Consider the following 22,663-nt stretch of genomic DNA (forward strand, 5'->3'; position numbering starts at 1 on the left):
TAATGGATAAATGAATTATGGTATACTTCTACTACTCCGCTATTAAAAAGAATAAGGAAGACATAAGATTGCCAAGATTTACTGTTCAGTGAAAAAAAGAAAATTGCAGAACAGTGCATAATCGTATTCTAAAATGAAAAATGTGTGTATTTTCCATAATTGAGACCTTGTGTGTCAAGGTCTCAATTATGGAAAAATAGAACTGTGCTTGTAGCAGGGTAAGGTATGGCAGATGGCTTTGTGGACTCCTTATCTATACCATAATTCAATGCAAAGGTAAATGTTATTAAAGTGTCAGTATATCTTAATAGCCTAAAGACTCGGTGCTACTATTTTCTAAATGTATGGTCTAATGATGCTGAATTTAAAAGCAGCACCTTTTATACATACTTTGTCTCTCTATGAAGTAGTTTTCTCCATCCCCTTCCTTTCATTGAACTTTAGCATTAAGAGAGAGACTATAGAGAGGCATTGTTGCCTTTATTTCTCAGGTGAGGAAACAAAAATCCAAATGAAGGGATTTGTCCATTTGAGTTGTTGGCAAAACCAGAACATCACCCAATGTGGTCTGATTTCCATTTTTGTCTCTTTTCTCTTAGTGAACAACGCTAAACTTTACTCAAATTTATTTCTCATCTTCCAACATTATTTTACACAGTATGATTCTATAACTTGACCATTGTTCACTACCCTGACCCCCTCCGCAACCTGGCTATTACTGGTAAAACAGATGAGCACCACTTCTACAATATAGATGAGAATATTAACAATACATTCATTCATTTACTGATTCTTACAACAGATATTTATTGAATGTTTACCCTTTGGAAGTTGAAAACTGCCTGGACCCAGACCTTCCCTCACGGAGAGCTATATTGACAAATAAACTTGGAGTTATTGTGTAATCACTCAGTGCCCTGAGGAGAGAGCAATGTTGGGGGAGCACATAGCTCACATTGGGGAGGGGACTCCAGGGAGGCTTCCTGGAGGAAGTAACATCCAGGCTGCCATCTGACAGAAGGGCATCACTCAGGCAGGTAAATGGGGCTTGGGAGAGTAGTTTTCTAGAAAGAGGATGGGAGGTACAAAGTTTGCTTGAGCAGAAGCAGTATGACGCTTTTTGAAGAAGTCAGAAAACTCATCTGCAAAGGGGAAAGGAAGGAAAGATAAGGCTGGAGCATCAAGCCAGAACCATCTAGAGGGCCTTAGAGAGCTGTGTTAAAGAGACGGACAGATAAAGAAGATGTGGTACATATATACAATGGAGTATTACTCAGCCATAAAAAGGAACGAAATTGGGTCATTTGTAGAGATGTGGGTGGACCTAGAGACTGTCATACAGAGTGAAGTAAGTCAGAAAGAGGAAAACAAATATCGTATATTAACGCATGTATGTGGGATCTAGAAAAATGGTACAGGTGAACAGGTCTGCAAGGCAGAAATAGAGACACAGATGTAGAGAACAAATGTATGGACACCAAGGGGGGAAGTGGGTGGTGGTGGTGGTGGTGGGATGAATTGGGAGATTGGGATTGACATATATACACTAATATGTATAAAATAGATAGCTAGTAAGAACCTGTTGTATAAAAAATAAATAAAATAAAATTGAAAAAAAATGTATGCACCCTTAGGTTCATTTCAGCATTATTTATAATAGTCAATATGTGGAAGCAACCTACATCAATAGATGAATGGATAAAGAAGAAGAGACACACACACACACACACACACACACACACACACATAAATAAAGAGGCAGATATTGGGGGACTGTACGGAGCCCCTGAGATGTTTTAATCATGGGAATGACATGATGGGATTGACATTTTGGAAATGATCACTAAGGCTGTAGTTTTTGAAATGGTTCGGGGGGGGTGGAGGTGGGAGCAGGACCAAAAGGAGGCGGAGAGGCCACTTAGAGGGCTGGTACAATGGCCTGCCTGCACAGCAGAGATTAGTGGAGAGATGCGGGAGTGATGGTGCGCAGAACTCGTTGATCAATTGAGTGTATTAAGGCGGTAACATACATTGAGTTGGGGAACACAGGAAGAGAAATGAGTATTGTTTTTTTTCTCCTTGAACTTTTTATTTTGAAAAATAACAAACCTACAGAAATTTGAAAATGGAAAGACAAGTGCAGTGAATATATACCCTCCACCCAGATTCAGCAATTGTTAATATTTTGCTTCCTGGGTAGCTTATAAACAACAGAAACTTATTTCTCACAGTTCTGGAGGCTGGGAGTCTGAGATCAGGGTACCAGCTTGGGTGGGTGAGGGCCCACTCCCAGGCTGTAGACTTCTTGTTGTGTCTTCACATGGTGGAAGGGGCTAGGGAGCTCTCTGAGGTCTCTTTTATAAGAGCACTAATTCCATCTATAAGGGCTCCATCTTCAAAACCTATCACTTCCCAATGGTCCCACCTCCTAATATCATCACACGGGGCATTAAGGTTTCAACTTGTGAATTTTGGGGGGACACGAATATTCAGAACATAGCACATGGTTTTACCTCAGTCATTTATAAGTTATTTCAGGCATGATGATAGTTTGCCCCAATTAACTCAAAATATATCTCCTAGGAACAAGGGTCTTCTTTTAAATAACAACAGTGAAATTATCTTACCCAGGAAATTTAACTTCATATATTACCTAATAAAAATGTGTGTATTAAAATATCCCTGTTTGCCCTGGTAATGTCTTTCATGTTTTTTTTTTTTAATTATAGATCCTTTCCAGGATCACACATTTCCTTTAGTTTCCTTTAATCTAGAAGCATTCTCTTACTTTTTCTCATCTATCATGACATAGATATTTTTGAAGGGTCATGTCAGATGTCTAGAACATCTCACAATCTGGATTTTCTTATTGATTCTTCACTGTTAGATTTAGGTTCACCATTTTTGGAAAGGATACTAAGTAAGAAATGTTATGTCCACCTCTTGAATGACACCAGAGGCACAGCATGTCAGTTTGTCTCATTACTGGTGATGCTATAAGTTGGATCGCTTGATAAAGTGGGTCCACTAGAGTTCTACCTTTTAAAGGTACCTGTGGCGTGGTACTATGATACTGTGTTATAGTATTCTTCAATACCTTTCACCCATTAGTTTAAGCATTAATTGATGATCTTTGCTTGAAACAATGACTACATAGGCTTGGAAAATGGTGACTTTTAAATTCTTTTGATCCTTGTTTATTCTCAATGTAGCATTCCTCTGTAATAAAGAGGCTTCCTCTTTCTCACTCCCTTTTCTCTCTTCCTTCTATTGTCTGTTTGTCTGTCTGTATCTTGGGTGTTACTACAGACTCGTGGATTCATTTATTCTATTCAATGCATTACTATCTATTACCATCATTATTCTTTCTGATACTGAAATTGCCGAAGTTTGGACAGTGTGAGCCCCTTCAAGCCAGCTCCTGCATCCTTTTTACATGTTTCCATCAATCTTTTATCACTTCCTTGCTTTCTGGCAGAGCTGCATAACAGTCAACCTTAAACAACTGTGGACTTTGGTCAGTGAACAGACACTGGTAAATGCTGCCAGAAAAAATACTGGAGCTTCTCCCACCATTGATGTGGTATGACTAGACTACTATAAAGTTCTGGGGAAGGAAAAACCCCCAAAGCAGCCTGTCATAAAGGCCAAATTCCTTTTTTTTTTCAGTTTGATGAGTTTTAAAAAATATATTTTTATTGGAGTAGAGTTGCTTTACAATGTTGTGTTAGTTTCTGCTGTACAGCAAAGTGAATCAGCTATACGTAAACGTATATCCCCTCCTTTTTGGATTTCCTTCCCATTTAGGTCACCACAGAGCACTGAATAGAGTTCCCTGTGCTATACAATAGGTTCTCATTAGTTACCTATTTTATACACAGTATCAATAGTGTATATATGTCAATCCCAATCTCCCAGTTCATCCCACCCCCGCCTTCCCCCCCCTTTGGTATCCATATGTTTGTTCTCTACATCTATGTTTCTGCTTTGCTGCCAATAAGTGATCTGCACCATTTTTCTAGACTCCACGTATAAGTGATATTATACAATACTTGTTTTTCTCTTTCTGACTTACTTCACTCTGTATGACAGTCTCTAGTTACATCCACGTCTCTACAAATGGCACTATTTCATTCCTTCTTATGGCTGAGTAATATTCCATTGTAAATATGTACCACATCTTCTTTATCCATTCCTCTGTTGATGGACATTTAGGTTGCTTGCATGTCCTGGCTATTGTAAATAGTGCTGCGCTGAACATTGGGGTGCGTGTATCTTTTTGAATTATGGTTTTCTCCGGGTATATGCCCAGTAGTGGGATTGCTGGGTCGTATGGTAGTTCTATTTTTAGTTTGTTAAGGAACTTCCATACTGTTCTCCATAGTGGCTGTATCAATTTACATTCCCACCAACAGTGTAGGAGGGTTCCCTTTTCTCCATACCCTTTCCAGCATTTATTGTTTGTAGATTTTTTGATGATGACCATTCTGACTGGTGTGAGGTGATAACTCATTGTAGTTTTGATTTGCATTTCTCTAATAATTAGTGATGTTGAGTATCTTTTCATGTGCCTCTTGGCCATCTGTATTGTCTTATTAGGAGAAATGTCTATTTAGGTCTTCTGCCCATTTTTTGATGGGGTTGTTTGTTTTTTTGATGTTGAGCTGCATGAGCTGTTTGTATATTTTGGAGATTAGTCCATTGTCAGTTGCTTCATTTGCAAATATTTTCTCCCATTCTGAGGGCTGTCTTTTCATCTTATTTATGGTTTCCTTTGCAGTGCAAAAGCTTTTAAGTTTCATTAGGTCCCATTTGTTTATTTTTGTTTTTGTTTTCATTATTCTAGGAGGTGGGTCAAAAAAGGTCTTGCTGTGATTTATGTCAAAGAGTGTTCTCCCTATGTTTTCCTCTAAGAGTTTTATAGTGTCTGGCCTTACATTTAGGTCTTGAATCCATTTTGAGTTTATTTTTGTGTATGGTGTTAGGGAGTGTTCTAATTTCATTCTTTTACATGTAGCTGTCCAGTTTTCCCAGCACCACTTATTGAAGAGACTGTCTTTTCTCCGTTGTATATTCTTGCCTCCTATATCATAGATTAGGTGACCGTAGGTGCATGGGAGGCCCAATTCTTCAGCAGAAGAGCTGAGGAGGAGATTAAGGGTGTGTGCATATGTGTGTGTGTGGGGGGGCTGTATCTTAGTGGCTTGAAGCCACATGGAGGGAAGTTTGTGAAAAACTAACAAGTATTCATATCTATATTTTATCAATGGCTGTGTTGCCTACGGGATTTTCTCAATGGCCCTTTATTGCCACGTCACCGTCTGCTCTCTTGTTGTCTCCCATCCTGTCCACCTGCCCTTTCTGACACTATTCTCTTCCCGTCTGCTTAAACAAACAACAAAAACAAATACCAAATTCTTCTTCTCTCCTTTAGAGCAGCTTGAACCTTTTGCTTTCTTGATGGATGTCTTTCATGGGCCTCAGGTTTCACTTTCTAACTAAATAGAAGTCTCAAGAAATTTTCTCAAACAAAGGTATTTTGGCATCAAATATTAACTTGGTACATTTTTCACCTTATAAGAACTGGAAAGAATCCACTAAAAGATTTAGTTAAAGGTTTTTAATCTTCTTGGTAAGAACCATTGCAGTGGAGGTGAAGGGAAAGAAGCTGGACTGCAAAGGTTGAGTAAATTGGAGGAGAGGAAATTGAGACAGTGTGTGAATGTGATTCCTTTGAGATCGTTGTTTGAAAGGAGAAGGTGGGCCAGTAGCTGAAAGCAGATGGGAATGTCAGGGAATATTTTTAACAGTTCAAGTAATTTGATTATGTTGAAATGCTTATGAAAAGGAGTCAATAGAGAGCAAGAGAAGAGAGTCACCGAGGTGGTGGGTGAAGGAAACGGGAGGATTTCTGTTACCACAGGAAGGAAGGAAGGAAATGGCTACAGATGCAGGTCAATCTCTATGTACGTGCAGAAAACTGAGGAAGTTCCCAACTGCTTGACGTCCCCTACCCCTCTTCCTCTTCCTCTCTATTTTCCTTCTTCATTGCTGTGAATTAGTAGTCAGACTTCTCTGTTAGGAATGGACAGGGAAATGATCAAGTAGGTGTTTGAAGAAAGTGAAAATAAGGGTAAGAGTTCAGCCGGGAAACATGGTAGCGTTCCTAGTAGCATAGGAGGGACCTTTTGAGGTTGGAGATCATGCATTTTATTACTGTGACACCATTCTCCCCATTTCTGTGATATTTGTTCAGCAGCCAGGATGTAGGCATGGAGAAGATGCTTTTCCAGGGCTAGTGTTACGCTAGACACCTGGGATGGAAGTGTGACAGAGAAAAGGAATGAGTATAATGGCCAGAGATTGGTTGAAGTGTTGGATTTCTGGTTTGAGGAAGATACTAAGAGCAGGAAGGAGCTGATAATTTGACTTAAAAAATTTTCCACTAGAACCTGGGTTGGAATCTTTCTGACTGTTTAGTCACTTCCTGCTTACTCTGTTGATTCAGAGTTCATATGTAAATTTTAAGTAGACCAACAGAAAGCTTTAGGGTTCTAAGTAAATAGATTTTAGCAAAATTGCGTGAGACCATTTGGGTATACACATTCCAGCCTCATGCTTTTCTGTTTTTTTGATGAATGTGCTATCCTAGAGAGAATCAGATTTTGTTGAAGTCAACATATTTGTGACATGATGAAAGTGGTTAGGAATTGGAAATCCTAGGTTCTAAGCCTGTTTCTGCCAACAGTGAGCTATGTGACCTCAGAGAAGTCTTTTTAATTCTCTGGGCCTCAGTTTCTTCCTTTTAAATGAAGGGTTTGGTGTAGACTCTCTAAACTTTCTTCCAGCTCTAACATGCCTGAAGTTCATGGATATGTGCAATTCTTTGACTCCGTCTGTGGTTTCCAGTGAAGAGAGAGCAATTGTTTTTAAAAACAGTATATGTTTATCCTACTGTAAGGATATTTCCAAATGAAGATCAATGAAGCTCAAATGTCTCTTGGCTATACCATTCCACTGGTCAGGCTCATCCCTCCAAGTTTTTAAGCTTAGGCAAAACAGATGATAGAGATAAACATGGTTTAGGTCCATAGCAGAAAATTAAAGACTTCCATAGACTTAGAGAAAAATATTATGACACTTACGCTTCTCAGGGAATATGATCTTTATTTAAAAGAGAAAGATTTATTGACTTTCTATCCTGCAGCTGCCATTCAATTCTAATTTACCAGTTGGATAGGAAATCTAACTGTTGAATTTTTGGTTTGCGAGAGTTTAGTTCTAAACCTTAAATTCAGTATGGGGGTTTCAAGGCCTGTGTCTTTGTTAGTCACAAAAATTTAACTCCATTTAGATTGGTGAGCTCTTGAGTCATTGATATCATAATGTAAATGAAAATTAAAACCAACTAAAATCCATTGAAGCAAGAAAAGATAGCAGTATGAACCTTGGCTGGCAGACTAGTCTCTTCTGTTGTTCAATCTCTCATGAATGTTCATTGGTAAATGAAAATTGCAAGGGATGATATAAACTGATGCATCTGTTTGAAATAACATATCTAATCTTCTGCTCCAGAAGATGTTCACAGGGTTTGACAGCAAACTCTAATACATATTCATAACCAATACACTTTGTGACCAAGGGAAATTGAGGCAAGTGCAATGGAATGAAGTGTGAGGAAGCAGCATGCCAATTTTAAATTTAATTATAGAGATGGGGGGAAGGATGCACTGAGATAGTATATCTTCATCCAGCTGTCATGGAGCATTACCAAAAAATCATGCTACATATTTGACAGAAGAAATATTATTTTTGGCTAAGCACTTGATAAAACCAGCAGATTCTGGGGAAAACAAGATTCTGAGATCCTATTAGAAACTATTTTTTTATGTAGAGAAAAAGAAGCACTGCAGAATTTTAATCATCTAAAAAAATTATTTTTTTCAGACTTAAGAAAGATGTCTGGTCCACACAAGATTTCAGTTCATGGAATGTTTTTGCCATGTTTAAGTCCTAAATTCAGTTTGAAATTAGGAAAAGCAATAATTAGTGTGATTCTTGTGATTTTTTTACTTTTGGTAACCTAGAGCCATGTGTCATTCAATGGGATCAGCATCCCTGGACTCCCCAATCTAACGTAAGTACTCGAAGAGCATAGACTTCAACTACCTTGTTCAGAGCTGGTGCTGAGGGCTTAGAATAGTGTTTGGCCTGGAGAAGTCACTTAATAAGTGTTTGTTGAATGAATGAATAAATCTACCTCATGATACCTTGTATGATGTACATGTTCAATATATATTTTTATTAATAAATAGATCAATGGATGGAAGTACTTCTCTAAGTGGTTTACAACTTGCCATTTGACATTAATTTTCAGAATCTGAAAGTAAATACTCAGCAATGGATAAAGGCAGTGCAACTTGGGTCAGTGACATGTTAACCCACTATCAGCTTTGACAAAGGAGAAAATACCCAGATTTCTGACTAAATTGGATTGTGATCTCTCTGTAGTTTTAAAGTAGGACTTGTATTCTTGTCTTGGGAAAGTCCATGTTTACAGAGTAGGAAAAAAAAGAAAAATTTTTTCCCCTCATTTCATTATAAAATATTGCTATAGGAAAAAGTCAAGGAAAAAACAAAGATAAACGACATTTCTAAGAGTCGGCAGATTTGGAAAGATTTGTGTCTGCTTTGGGAATGTTTGATCTGTTTTGCCAGCAAGTATGTCGGTGTTCAGCCGTACTGGAACTATTTTTTAGAAACCAGTTGGTGACTCTTAAGAAGAATGAGAATACCCCAGCTTGGTGAGGTATAGGCAGTCTCATACTTTGTTAATGGAAATGTAAATTTGTTGAGTCTTCTGGAGGAAGATTTCACAAAATATATCAAAAACTTGTGCAAATTCTTTGACTCAGCAATTCTGCTTCTAGGGAATTTCCCTCAGGAAATAATTGGACAAACAAACAAAGATGTATGTTGCAGGGTGGTTTATATGAAACGGGAATGCACTGGGAACTATTGAAGTTTTTATTAGCAGGGGTTATAAATTTTATGCCTTTCCGTAGAATATTCCGTGGCCATTAAAATGATGTTAAAGACCAATATATATTATATATACCATGGCATAGCTTCATGGTATGATGGAAAAAGCAGCACACAAAGGTATGTAAATCATGACACCATTTGGTAAATAATGCACAGGTATTTCTGTTTCTGCCTAGGAACAAGTCTGGTAGGCTTTTGGCGTTACGGAGGATTTTAATTTTTGGCTTATCTATATTTTGCCTTTTCTATAGTAAACAAGGATTATTTTATGCAAAAATAAATAATTTTTAAATGAGTTGGCACACTCATATATTGCTAATTGAAAGTACGTGATCTCTTCTTGGTGAAAAAAAGGGCTGTCAAGTTTCTTAGAAAGGGTATATTTTCAGAATTTTGTGCTTAGCCTTAGTGCTCAGTTTTTATATAAGTTACAGTGAAATCCAAATCTTAACAAAGCTCAAAAGCTGAAGAGTATGTAACAGAGTACATGCTTTTTTTTTTTTTTCTTAAAGACAGCTCACAAGAACTGACTGTAGCTGCAGAAAATGCTTTCTAGGCAAAAGGAGATGATTTTTAGAATATTCTTTGAAAGGGATTCAGGAAGACAGGAAGATTTTCTAAAGGTCTAAAGTCGTGCTTGCTGAGATAATCAGCCAGACATTCTGAGTATATTAGCTTCCTTGCAAGAATAATGAGAGGCCATAGCTGGTTATTTTCTTACTCATAGTTACCTAGACATAGCAAAATAAATTTGTTAACATCATCTTAGAAGGAGCTGAGTGAGAATACGTTTTCTAATGGATCATTCACTCTTCAATTTTATTAGAAAAGGAGTTCTAATAGATGCAGGAGTACTAATTATTGCTCAAAAAGACCAGACAGAGAATCATGACTAATAGGAGTGAAAGGGTATACTTTAAAACATTATGAGGTAGTTTTTATTTGGAAGGCCTACATTCAAATTAGAACAAATTGTCTATGGGAAGAAGGTTTTGTTAAAGCTATACTAATTAAATTTTCAGTTGAAGGGACTGAGAATTATTTTATGCTCTATGTTTTACAATGAAATCCAATTTCATAAATTCTTAATATTTCCCTAGCTAGGCTAAATATATGCTTGTGAATTTAACTTGACGTGGATGTGTCTTCAACAATAATAAATATTGTTTGAATAAAATTGTTTAATGTGGGACTTCCCTGGTGCATATTTATTTAGAATGAAGGATTTTCATGGTAAAACCATGGTTTTATTTTAAAACTAAAAGCAAAAAAAGCTAGTGAGTGAACAATTAGTAATAGAATTGCCAAGTATGTCATACAATTGTGCTTCTCTGTCACATTTCATAAATTGGAAGTATTTCTCAAATTCTCCCCTGGTGCATATTGGCATTATCCATGTGCAGAAAATTATAAAGTTGATCGTATATGTTACTTTGGGGAAGAAAATTTATTTTCTTCTTTGTTTATGGTCTATTTGCCATTCCATATTCTAGAATGTAAAAAAAGAAGTTGTCTTGGTATTTGTCAGAACAGTTTCTTGTTCGTAGAAATAAAAATAAATTACAAACTTATAGGAAGAAAATAAGGTTTGGCTTTAAAATGCTTTTTGTTAAAGGGATAATGATATAGATTTGAGAGGCTGATTGATATCATTACATAATAGTTTAAAATACAAGATCAACTTGACTTAGCTTTCAGGAACAGTTTGCAGTTTGGGCTCAAATGGAGTGTTGTTAAGATCAGGTTTCTTTCCGTACTCAAAATCTGGGTCACTGAAAAATTTCCATCATCTAAACTTTTTAGTCTAAAAATAATTTAACAAAGTTAAGAATGATGGACTTCTGAGTAGTTCAAATGGCTAAATACCAATTATTTCTCAGAAAGTTAATTTAATTAAAAGCTTAGACTAACTTCTATTAAACACTTGATTACTTAGTTCTCAGACACGTGGTATCTCAGTTAACCGTTCTTATTAAGACTTTATATTTTTAGAGCAGTTTTAGGTTCACAACAAAATTAAGGGGAATGTACAGAGGTTACTCATATACCCCTTACCCTGAAACATGCATACCCTCCCCCATTATCCACATCCCCACCAGAGTAGTACCCTTGTTACAACTCATAAATCTACTTTGACACATCATACTCACCCAAAGTCCACAGTTTGCATTAAGGTTCACTCTTGGTGTTGTACGTTCTATGGGTTTGGACGAATGTATCACGACATGTATGCGTTAATGCGGTTCCATACAGAGTAGCTTCACTGCCCTGAAAATTCTCTGTGCTCTGCCTATTCATCGTCCTCCACTTCTCCAGTCCCTGGCAACCACTGATCTTTTTACTATCTCCATAATTTTGCCTTTTCCAGAATGTCATGTAGTTGGAATCATACAGCGTGTAACCTTTTCAGATTGGCTTCTTTCAGTTAGTAACCTGCATTTAAGTTTTTTCATGGCTTGAGAGCTCATTTCTTTTTAGCACTGAATACTATTCTATTCTGTGGATGTACTATAGTTTATTTATCCATTCACCTATGAAGTACATCTTGGTTGCTTCCAAGTATTGCTAGTTATGAATAAAGCTGCTATAAAGATCAGTGTGCAGGCTTTCGTGTGGATATTCGTTTTCAAATCCTTTGAGTAAATCCTAAGGAGTGTGATTGCTGGATCTACATATGGTAAGAGTATGTTTAATTTTGTAAGAAACTGCTAACCTCTCTTCCAAAGTGGCTCTATGATTTTACGTTGCCACCAGCAACGTATGAGAATTCCTGTTACTTTACATCTGTGTCAGCATTTACTGTTGTTAGTGTTCCAGATTTTGGCCATTCTAACAAGTATGTAGTAATATATCACTGTTGTTTTAATTTGCATTTCCCTGATGACATGATATGGAACATCCTTTCATATGCTTATTTGCCATCTGTATATGTTCTTTGGTGAGGTATCTATTAAGGTCCTTGGCCCATTTTTAATTGGATTATTTGTTTTCTTATTGTTGAACTTTAAGAATTCTTTGTATATGTTGGATGAATTATTTATCAGATGTATCTTTTGAAAATACTTCCCTGTCTATGGCTTGTCTACTAATTCTCTTGAACTTGTTTTTCATGAGAAGGTTTTAAATTTTAATGAAATCCAGATTATGAATTCTTTCTTTCATGGATTGTGCCTTTGTTGTTGCATCTAAAAACAAACCTAAATGACCAAACTCAAGGTCATTTAGGTTTGTTTCTATGTTATCTTCTAAGAGTTTTATAGTTTTATAGTTTTGTGTTTTACATTTAGGTCTGTGATCCATTTTGAGTTAATCTTTGTGAATGGTATAAGGTCTGTGTCTAGATTCATTTTTTTGCTATGTGGATGTCCAGTTATTCCAGCACCATTTGTTGAAGATTTTATTTTTTCTCCGTTGTATTGCTTTTGGTCCTTTGTCAAAGATCAGTTGACTGTGTTTATATGGGTCTGTTTCTGGGCTCTCTATTCTGTTTCATTGATCTGGCTCTATATTCTTATGCCAATTCTTATGCCAACAACACTGTCTGGGTTACTGCAGTTTTATAATAAATCTTGAAGTTGGGTAGAGTCAGGCTTCCAACTTTGTTCTTGTCCCTTCACATTGTGTTAGGTCATCTCAGTTTTTGGCCTCACCATATAAATTTGGAGTCAGTTTTTCAATATCCACAAAATAACTTGCTGAGACTTTTATTGGAATTGCATGGGATCTATAGATTATCTTGGGAAGAACTGAGATCTTGACAATACTGAATCTTCCTCTCTATGAACATGGAATATCTCTCCAATAATTTAGTTCTTGACTTTGCTGATAGGAATTTTGTAGTTTTCCTCATATAGATCTCACACACTCTTTGTTAGATTTATATGTATTTCATTTTTGAGGGTGCTAATGTAAAATGATACTATGGTTCTAATATCAAATTCTTCTCATTCATTGCTGGTGTGTAGGAAATCTACTGACTTTTGTATATTAATCTTGTATCCTGCAATCTTGTTATCATCGCTTCTTAGTTCCAGGAGCTTTTTTGTTGATTCTTTCAGATTTTCTACATAGATGATCATGTCATCTGTGAACAAAGACAGTTTTATTTTTCTTCCCAATCATTATAATTTTACTTCCTTTTCTTGTCTTATTGCATTAAGTAGAGCTTCCAATATGATGTTGAAAAGCAATGGTGAGAGGAAGACTTGCTTGCCTTGTACCTGAGCCTTAGTAGGAATGCTACAAGTTTCACCATTAAGTATGATGTTAGCTGTATGTTTTTGGCATATATTCTTTACCAAGTTGAGGAAGTTTCCTTCTATTCTTAGTTTACTGAGAGTTTTGATCATGAATGGGTGTTGAATTTTGTCAAATGCTTTTTCTGCATTTACTGATATGTCATTTAACCTTCATAATCATTTTCTTGAGACTGATATTTTGCTATATCCACTTCACAGATGGGAGAATTAAGCCTCAACAGTGAAGTAACTTGCCAGTAGTTCCCACAGTCTCTGGTGGAACCAGGATTAAACCTACAATTGTTTGACCTGCTCTACAATATGCTGCCTCCCTGTGCTTACTGTCAATTCTGACTCTTTGGCTCTGAGGTAGTAGAAAAATAGATTCTCTCATCATGAAGCTCACCGAACTAAACAGCCTATCAATATTAAGCTATATACTTATTTGAAATACAGATGCTTCTCATTATTCACGGATTCTGTATTTGCGAATTTGCCTACTTGCTAAAATTTATTTGTAACCCCCAAGTCAATACTCAAGGCACCTTCATGGTCATTCACGCACATGTACAGAGCGGCAAAAAGTTGCAGTCTTCCAGTGTGCCGGTTCAGTGCTGAGGTCAAACTCAGTGACACCCTACCTTCTTATTCCAGCTCTCGTACTGTAAACAAGTGTCCTATTTGTGCTCCACTTGGTGCCAAGCTTTTGCATTTTGTGCTTTTTTCGGTGATTTCACTGTTTAAAATGGCTCCCCAAGTGTAGTGTAAAGTTCTAAGTGCAAGAAGGTTGTGCTGTGTCTTATGGAGAAAATACGTGTGTTAGATAAGCTTCACTCAGTCCTGACTTATAGTAATGTTGGCCATGAATTCACTGTTAATGAATTAACAATATATATTAAAATGTCTTTCAGTGGAAACAGACATAAAACAAAATTATGAATTGACGATGAAAATATTGGACCAGAGGCTCACAGAAACCTAATGTTGTATTTCTCATAAAAGCCATGGTTCAGTATCTGCTAATTTAGTGTTTGCAAAGGCTTTATAGAACATAACTACCACGAATAAAGAAAATCAGCTTATAAGGTTTCACTGTCTTTGTAATGGTGTGTTCATAGAGGTGACTTCTTGCCCTTGGATTAAAGTGTCACTGGGATATCATTTTACTGGCTATGCTAAGCTCTCTTCAGGGATTCACCCATTTTCTCTAAACCACTGTATTTGTTTCCTATTGATGCTCTAACAAATTACCACAAACTTAGTAGCACAAACCTCACAAATGTATCATTTTACAGTTCTACAGCTCAGAATTCCAAAATGGGTTTTACAGGGCTGAAATCAATGTGTTGTCAAGATTGTCTTCCTTCTGGAGCCTCTAGGGGATAATCTCTTTCCTTACCTTGTCCAGCTTCTAGAGGTCATCTGCAGTCCTTGGTTCATAGCCCTGCATCACTCTGACCTCTGCATCCATCATCATATCAAACCTCTGACTCTCCTATCTCCCTCTGCCAGTTATAAGGACATCTGTGATTGAGGATGTCAGCTTGTAGGTCTGTCAGTTATTTGCTCTGCAGCCCCAATTCATTTAAGTATAGCACCATTATAAAGCAGATGTTTCTGTTTGCATCTTGGAAGAATCGCTGATTAGATCCACCTTTGGGGGTAGCACAGTGCTCTGGTATTTAGGACGTTTTCACTGATGTCTTGTTTTTTTTCCTGTTTCTAGCCCTCAGAGCCAAGTCAAACCATTTGTGTGTCCAGAGAAGAGTTTGTGCAGAGGATGACAGAGATTGTTGGTTGGGGCACAAAGGAAGAATATGGAGAGCTCTTTTTTTTTTTTTTTGCGGTACGCGGGCCTCTCACTGTTGCGGAGCACAGGCTCCGGACGCGCAGGCTCAGCGGCCATGGCTCACGGGCCCAGCCGCTCCACGGCATGTGGGATCTTCCCGGACCGGGGCACGAACCCGTGTACCCTGCATCGGCAGGAGGACTGTCAACCACTGCGCCACCAGGGAAGCCCGTGGAGAGCTCTTTGATAAAGTGGATGTGGCCCAAGATGGCTGTATTAATTGGGACAAGCTGACTTCATTTATGCTGTTAACACTTTATGAGAAAGATGAACAAGCAAAGGCAATGGTGGTTCCCCAGTGGAAAGACCTTGAATGCCTCCCAGTGAAACGCAAGGACACCATTCAAAAAGTAATTTTCTTAAAAAGTTCAAGTCGTTATCTGATCATCAGGAAGGAGGGTGTAGTAGGAATCTGGGGAGAGAATTTAAAGCTGCAAGAAATGCTTCCCATCACTTCAGATGCCAACAAGCTTAAACACCTGTGGCTGACAAGTATGGCTTCTCTGGAAAATGTAAATAAGGTACAGAGTCTTTAGAAATAAATTTATTGCTTGTAAAAGGGGGGAAATGATAGGACAGGGCTCCTGATCAATAGCAAGTATAACACTAGCAGTGACAGAGAGCTGCATCACTCTTTTGTACCTCTCATCTCACCTGGAGGGAATGCAAGTAAAGCCAAGTGAGTTACTCCAATTCACAGACTGTTCTGTTTTGTGCCTTTAAATAGCAAGGCTGGTAGTGACTCAGATTCTTGGCTCTGTCCCCAGTGAGGCCATGCTGCATTACTAGCTGATAAGACCTTTATGACTCTGTAGTTTTTAGCAGAGTCTTGGGTCTGTACGCAGAGCTGAGAGGCTATATCAGTGCATAGCACAGCTCAGTGCAATTTCAGGGAATTGCTTATCTGATGTTGACCACTGTACTAGCCAGTTTCCTAATTTTGTTGGGTAGGGCCCGTTCAGCCCAAGCACCCTCATATACCTAGACCTATGAGAAAGATAACATGCTGAAAGGAAAATCAATTTGTGAGGGAAGAATGCAGCTTAAAAAATCCATATTCTTAGTATTTTACATTAAGCAGATGGTAAATTTTACTATGAAAAAATTTAAGCTTACACACAAGCAGAGATAATCCCATTAAGAACCAATATCCACCCGTAGCCATTTACAATTCACAGCCAATCTTGTTTCATCTACATCTCCCCCATTGAAATCCAAAACATCCAATCATCTAATCTGTAAATATTTCAGTATTTCGAAAAAAGTCTCTCTTTTTAGCATAACCATAATACCATATCACATTTAATATCGATAGCAATAATTCCTTAATATCATCAAATATCCACTCATGTACATATTTCTGTGTCTTATGATTTTTTTTTAATAGTTTGTTAATTATTTGTTTGATAGTTTGAATCACCTAATGACTAATAATGTTGAGTATATTTCCATGTGCTGATTTGCTATTTATCCTCTTCGGTGAAGTGTCTGTCCAAATCCTTTGCCCATTTTTTATTGAGTTTATTTTGTTATTATTGAGTTTTGAGAGTTCTTTATATATTCTGATTATATGCAATTATATGATGGATAATTTACAAATATTGTATCCCAGTTTGTGTTTTGTCTTTTTTTTCTCTTACACTGCCTTTGATATTTCATTGTCAAGATTGTTCATTGCTGGTGAATATAAATAGTTTTAAAAAGTAATCTTATATTCTACAACTTTGCTGAACTCACTTATTGGTTCTAATTGGTTTTGTTGTTGTTGTTGATTCCCTAAGATTTTCTGTATATAAGATCGTGTCATCTACGAATAGAGTTAGTTTAACTTCTTCCTTTCCAATCTGGATGCCTTTTATTTACTTTTCTTGCCTAATTTCCCTGGCTAGAAACTCCAGCACTGTGTTGAATAGAAGTGGTGAGAGAGAACAGCCTCATCTTATTTCTGATCTTAGGGAGGATACAATCAAATTTTCACCATTAAGTATGATATCAGCTATAGGTTGTGTTTTTGTTTTGTTTTGTTTTGTACATGCTCTTTATCAAGTTTCTTTCTATTCCTAAGTTGTTGAATACTCTTATCATGAAAATGCGTTGGGTTTTGTTAAATGCTTTTCTGTATTTATTAAGACGATCATACCACCTTTTTCCTTTATTCTATTAATATGGTGTATTACATTAGTTGATATTTGTATGTGTTAAACTAACCTGGTATTCCTGGTGTTGGGAGGAAGAAATTTTTCTCTACCCTTCTAGGTTGGTCCAATAATTAAACTGAAATGAGACAGATTAACAAGGGAAATCAAACAGAAGTCTAATAACATGTATATATGGAAGGGACCCAGGAAAACTGAGTAACTCACCAAAGTGTCCAAAGTCTTCACCTTAAATATCATCTTTAACAAAGACAAAAGAGGGTGTTGGGATGGTGGTTTGGGATCTCAAAGGGAATGAAGGCAATTTACATGAGGATGGAAAAGCAAATATTTGGTATACAAATATTTGCTGGGCCATACAGAGATGCTGGGACTCAGAGTGGACTCTAGACCCTGAGTTTCTGCCATTGCATCTAGCCCATGGTCTTTGCAGATATCTCTGGTGATAGCTCTATTCTACGAACAGGCCCTTTATCCAAATTCTTCAGGCAGCTAGGGGGGAGGTAAAAAGAAAAACTTCTTAAAAAAAAAAAAAAAAGAAAAACTTCTTGAGTCTTCTGTTTCTTAAAAATAATCAACCTAAATTAATCCTCATGCCAAATAAACACATTTTGAGGTGGCAAATTTTGTTTCCCTACACTGGTATAAATATTACTTGGTCACGGTGTGTAACCTTTTTTATATGTTGCTAGATTCTCTTTGATGGTATTTAGCTGAAGATTTTTACATCTCTATTCATTAGGAATATTGGTCTGCAGTTTTCTTTTCTTGTGATGTCTTCGTGTGGTTTTGGTATTAGGAAATACTGGCCTCATAAAATGATTTGGAAAGTGTTCTCTCCATTTCTAGTTTTTGGAAGAGTCTGAGAAAGATTGGGGTTAATTCTTTAAATGTTTGATAGAACTTATTAATGAAAAGCCATCCAGGCCTGGGATTTTCTTTGTGGGAGATTTTTTTGATTACAAATTCAATCTTTCTATTTATTATATGTCTGCTGAGATTTTCTATTTCTTCTTAAGTTAGTTTAGGTCATTTTGTGTTTCTAGGCATTTGTACCTTTCATTTCAGTTATCTAATTTGTTGGCTTACAGTTGGTCATGGTATTCTCTTATAATCCTTTTCTCAACTTCTGTAAGGTTGATGGTAATATCTACTCTTTTATTTCTGGATTTAGTAATGTGTATCTTCTCTCTTTTTGGGGGGGTTAGTCTAGCTAAAGTTTTGTCAATTTTATTTACAAATGTCTTTACCCTTTCTTAAGTAGTTTTTAGGATTTTATTTGACTTAGGAAGGCTACTTACAGAATTTTTATCAATTTATTTCTGTGAAAGCCTCTGCTTGCTTCATAAAACGTGGTTTGTAAAGTTTCTGTATGGTTGTGTGATGCTGTAGACCTCTATGTCTTTGTCTTTCCTGTGATTAGTTACCTAGTCTCCCATGGGTGGAAGAAGTTGGGGGTCTGTGAAGTAGCGATAGGGAAGAAAGTGTGTTCAAATGGGAAAGTTTTTATCTTGCCTAGAATACTTGGTTAGAATAAAGCACATTTGTGCCACCATGCTATACTTCTGTAATACATTAAGGACCCTCAGGTGAAAATGTCTGATTTGGTGCTAAGATTTGCATGTCTGCTTTTCATATTGTTTTCACTAAATCCATCAGAAATATTTTCTGATTTTCTACTTTGCTACTTTAGATAGCAGTGGCTTTTACAAGAAAAGAGATTTGTTTCTATGATCTGCTGTCCAAAGAAGAATTTCCTTGTCAATATAAACTCCAAGGCCTGAAAGGAACACCAATTTGCATGGATTATTGGTACGACCCTTTTGATGCCAATGAGTCAATTCTTTCTCTTGGGGACGTAACCGGAAAGGTAAGTGAGGGAAGGATAAGGTTGAACACTATGGATTTAATCATCAAAGCTTAGCTCAAAATAGAAATAGAGTACAATGAATGTGACCCCCTAATTGAACTACTTTATAGATTATAAGGCCACACACCTTGGACATGAAAAAGATGGATTAGGTCATAATTCCCCTCCTTGCATATGAAAACCAATCTGCCCTATGGTTTGCTTGCCTCTGTATAGTCTCATCTTCCTTATTTAGGAAAAAAGTATTTGCTAACTTTTTCACCATAAGATGCTTAATCTATTAGACCCCAATATTAATAAACATTTAATATTGTGTCTAAAGTTATCTCTAATAATTCTTTCAAATTGTTCACGTTTTCATTTATAAGATTTCAGGCTTCTCAGTAGCAAGCTCCTGGGAAATGCTTATTTCCTGTCTCATGTGACAAAGGAATTGGTGCATTAGAGAGAGCAGCACTGAGCCCCAGACACTGCATACAATGATTTCTGTCTTCCCATCAAATTCCACCCGACCTCTGAAAAATGACTTCTTACTGAACGACAGTAGAATATGCCTGTGAATGCTGAAATAGTCTAACCTAAACGATTTCCACTCATAATTATGTAAGCCTTTCATCTTTACTGTTTTGTTTTTTTTTTTTCTCCGGCATGCGGGCCCCTCACTGTTGTGGCCTCTCCCGTTGCGGAGCACAGGCTCCGGACGCGCAGGCTCAGCAGCCACGGCTCACGGGCCCAGCCGCTCCGTGGCACGTAGGATCTTCCCGGACCGGGGCACGAACCCGTGTCCCCTGCATCGGCAGGCGGACTCTCAACCACTGCGCCACCAGGGAAGCCCTCATCTTTACTGTTTTTAATGACAAATAGATCATAAAAGCAAACAAATAAAATGCCCTTGGTAATTGCATTAGCAACCTTGTAGTGTCATGTCTTTCAATATAACTGCCTGCAACCTTTAAATAATATTAAAGAAATGCCTGTTAATTCAATACCTATTCCTTATTAATCATAAAGAGCATAGAATCTTCTTGCAACAGTTACCCTACCCATGTTTGTTTTTCTTGTAATGTCTCTCTCAAGGTTCAAGTAATTGCTTTCACAACGGCCTTGATTTCCCTTTTTGAGCATCCTGCTGGTGCATGTGAAGATGAAGAAGCAACTGTGACCATTAACTGGGCAGAGCCGTGCTCTGGACGTCACAAATGTTGCTATACGTTAGGGCACAAACTTCATTGTGGAGACTGGGTCAGACAAGGTACTGAATTTAAACAACAATGAAGGAAACAGTCACCTTAGACTTCTACATTTACATTCTTAATGAAAATGTTTCACACACAGTGTTCAAGTCTAGAAACTAATAATTGATTCCCTGGAGGTTTTGACCTGGACTCTGCTATCCCCTGCACACTAGCAGGAATTACTTCTTTCTTTTTTTTCCTTCTAAAATTTATGCCTCATACAATTAATTCAGGCGAGCTGTGCAGTCAAGAAATCTCAAGACAGGAGAGAAAATTGTCACAGAATCTATTTAACTTCACCCCAACTCTGATCCGAACTAATTTTGTTTAGTCACATTTGGGCCTACTTAATAAAAGAATTTAACAGGTACCCTCAAAACACTCCCTTGCTTTCTTTATATTCTCATGGGAAGTGTATTAGTTTGACTGCCTTCAGAATGGACTCTTCTCAGTTTTCTTTTCTTTTTTCTCTTTTTTGATATAATGACTGAGTTGCTCTGATCTAGAGTACTTGAGTGGCAGTTTTCTGTGTGATAGGATTATGTTATAAAACAGCATCTATGGAAGGCCAGGACTTTCTTAAAACCTAGTCAACAATGAGTTTGTTAGTTTCACAGTATGCCTAATGTTTTACAAAATTTGCATCTGCTAGTTCAAGATCCATACGTGCAGTTTCTGCTCTGATACCTCCTTTGGTCCAGACACTAAGGACTATGTTATTTTTCTCACTTCTAAACTGCTACATTAAATAATGCTACATTCCAATAATGATTGGAATGGAAACTGTCAATCTCATTGTTGTATTGTAGGTATATTCCTAATATTCTTTGAAGAAGAGGTAGTCAAAATGGACCCAACTGTTGGCTTTTATGGTAGTTTTCCCCTCTTTGAGTTTTAGGAGTTTGGAACTAATTCCTTAATGCATAACCTACAATAATAATATCCCACATGATGAGCTATAGGTTCTGCACTTTTGTCTTCAATATAAATCATACCATGTCTTTGGTACTTTCTACCTATCCTGTAATTCTGGCATGATATAAATTGTGGGAAAACCAAAAGATAAAATTTTTTGGTCATCCACTATGTGTGACAGGCACAAAATTATGTGTTACGTTTTCATACTTGGAAAGAAGAAAGTACTAGAAAGTGAAGAGAGTCCTTGAAAGTGAGGGAGGTATTACAGCTGCTTCCAAACAAGCATGATATTTTAATACATAAACCAAAGACTAAAAAGACCACAGTAGTAAAGTTATAGTTCTTGAAATCTGCTTGTAGTAAGTTCCCTGAAGTTTAGTTTGAGTTCCATGACCTTAAATTAATATGAATAAGTACAGAGAAGAAGCTAGCTAATAGAATTCTGTTTTTGAAAAGGTTGGGGATGTAAACAAGGTTTTAAAATTGAGATCATTTGTCTGAACATGAGTAGTGTCTAAATACCCTCTTCACACTCAGGGAGAGAATGAAAAGCTCTCACTCTAGACTGTCACAATTTCGTTTAAACCTCTCAAAAACCAGCGCTGCTGGTGAAGAAATCTGCTGATGAGCTCTTGTCTGTTAAGTTGCAGGACAAGAATTTTTCTCTAGGTCAATGTGAATTCATTGCTCATCATATTTCCAACATATCATTCTGATTTGTAGTTCTTTTACTCACTGACAAAAGAATATGCGAACTTAGTTTAGTATCAGCAGTAGATATTCATGTTTATGACCTAAGGAATCCACCTTTGGAGTTTAGCCTCTAAACCACGGCAATTAGGAATTGGCTACAGACAAGTTTTATATATATTAAAAAATTAGGGATCTTTGTTATCTAATTTGGATTATATATGTCTTAGCTCTTTGAATTAAAACTCATAATCAAGCGAATAGTCTTTGGAAGAATAGCTGAAAGGATATATTTACTTTAGTCCACTTATTTAAATCAGTCGACAATTATTTATATTTTATGTGCTTTAAAACTGTCTTAGGCATTGGAGGCAGTGGAAGAAAGATAAATTATAGGCTTAACTCAAAAAACTTAATAGGTAAGTAAGAATTAAAGACATATAAAAGCATGTATTTGAACATTGTACAATGGTACTGAAAATTAACTACTAAATCATATAAACAAGATTTTGACTCCTATTGTAATTCTTAAGCAGGAAAAGACATGAGGAAGAACTTCAAGGGTGAGTGGTGGTATTCGCAGGATGGATGGGTAGAGGGAGAAAAAGAGAGCATGGTGAACATAAATAAAGGTAGGCAAGTAGGCACAATAATGGAGGGCG

General features: G+C 37.0%; 1 protein-coding gene across 1 annotated transcript in view; it reads left to right on the forward strand.

Annotated features, from left to right (window-relative positions):
• The window catches only part of WDR49 (WD repeat domain 49), a 139,191-nt gene that overhangs the window by 12,958 nt on the left and 103,570 nt on the right, over positions 1–22,663 (forward strand). Inside the window, 4 exon segments of the mRNA XM_089909919.1 lie at positions 15,010–15,129; positions 15,312–15,653; positions 18,982–19,158; positions 20,236–20,410. Of these exon segments, the coding sequence (XP_089766045.1) occupies positions 15,010–15,129; positions 15,312–15,653; positions 18,982–19,158; positions 20,236–20,410 (814 nt within the window).

Source organism: Delphinapterus leucas, chromosome 4 (genome assembly GCF_059928025.1).
Source record: "Delphinapterus leucas isolate spDelLeu-1000000601 "Yukka" chromosome 4, BTC_Dleu_Yukka2, whole genome shotgun sequence".
Lineage (NCBI taxonomy): Eukaryota > Metazoa > Chordata > Mammalia > Artiodactyla > Monodontidae > Delphinapterus > Delphinapterus leucas.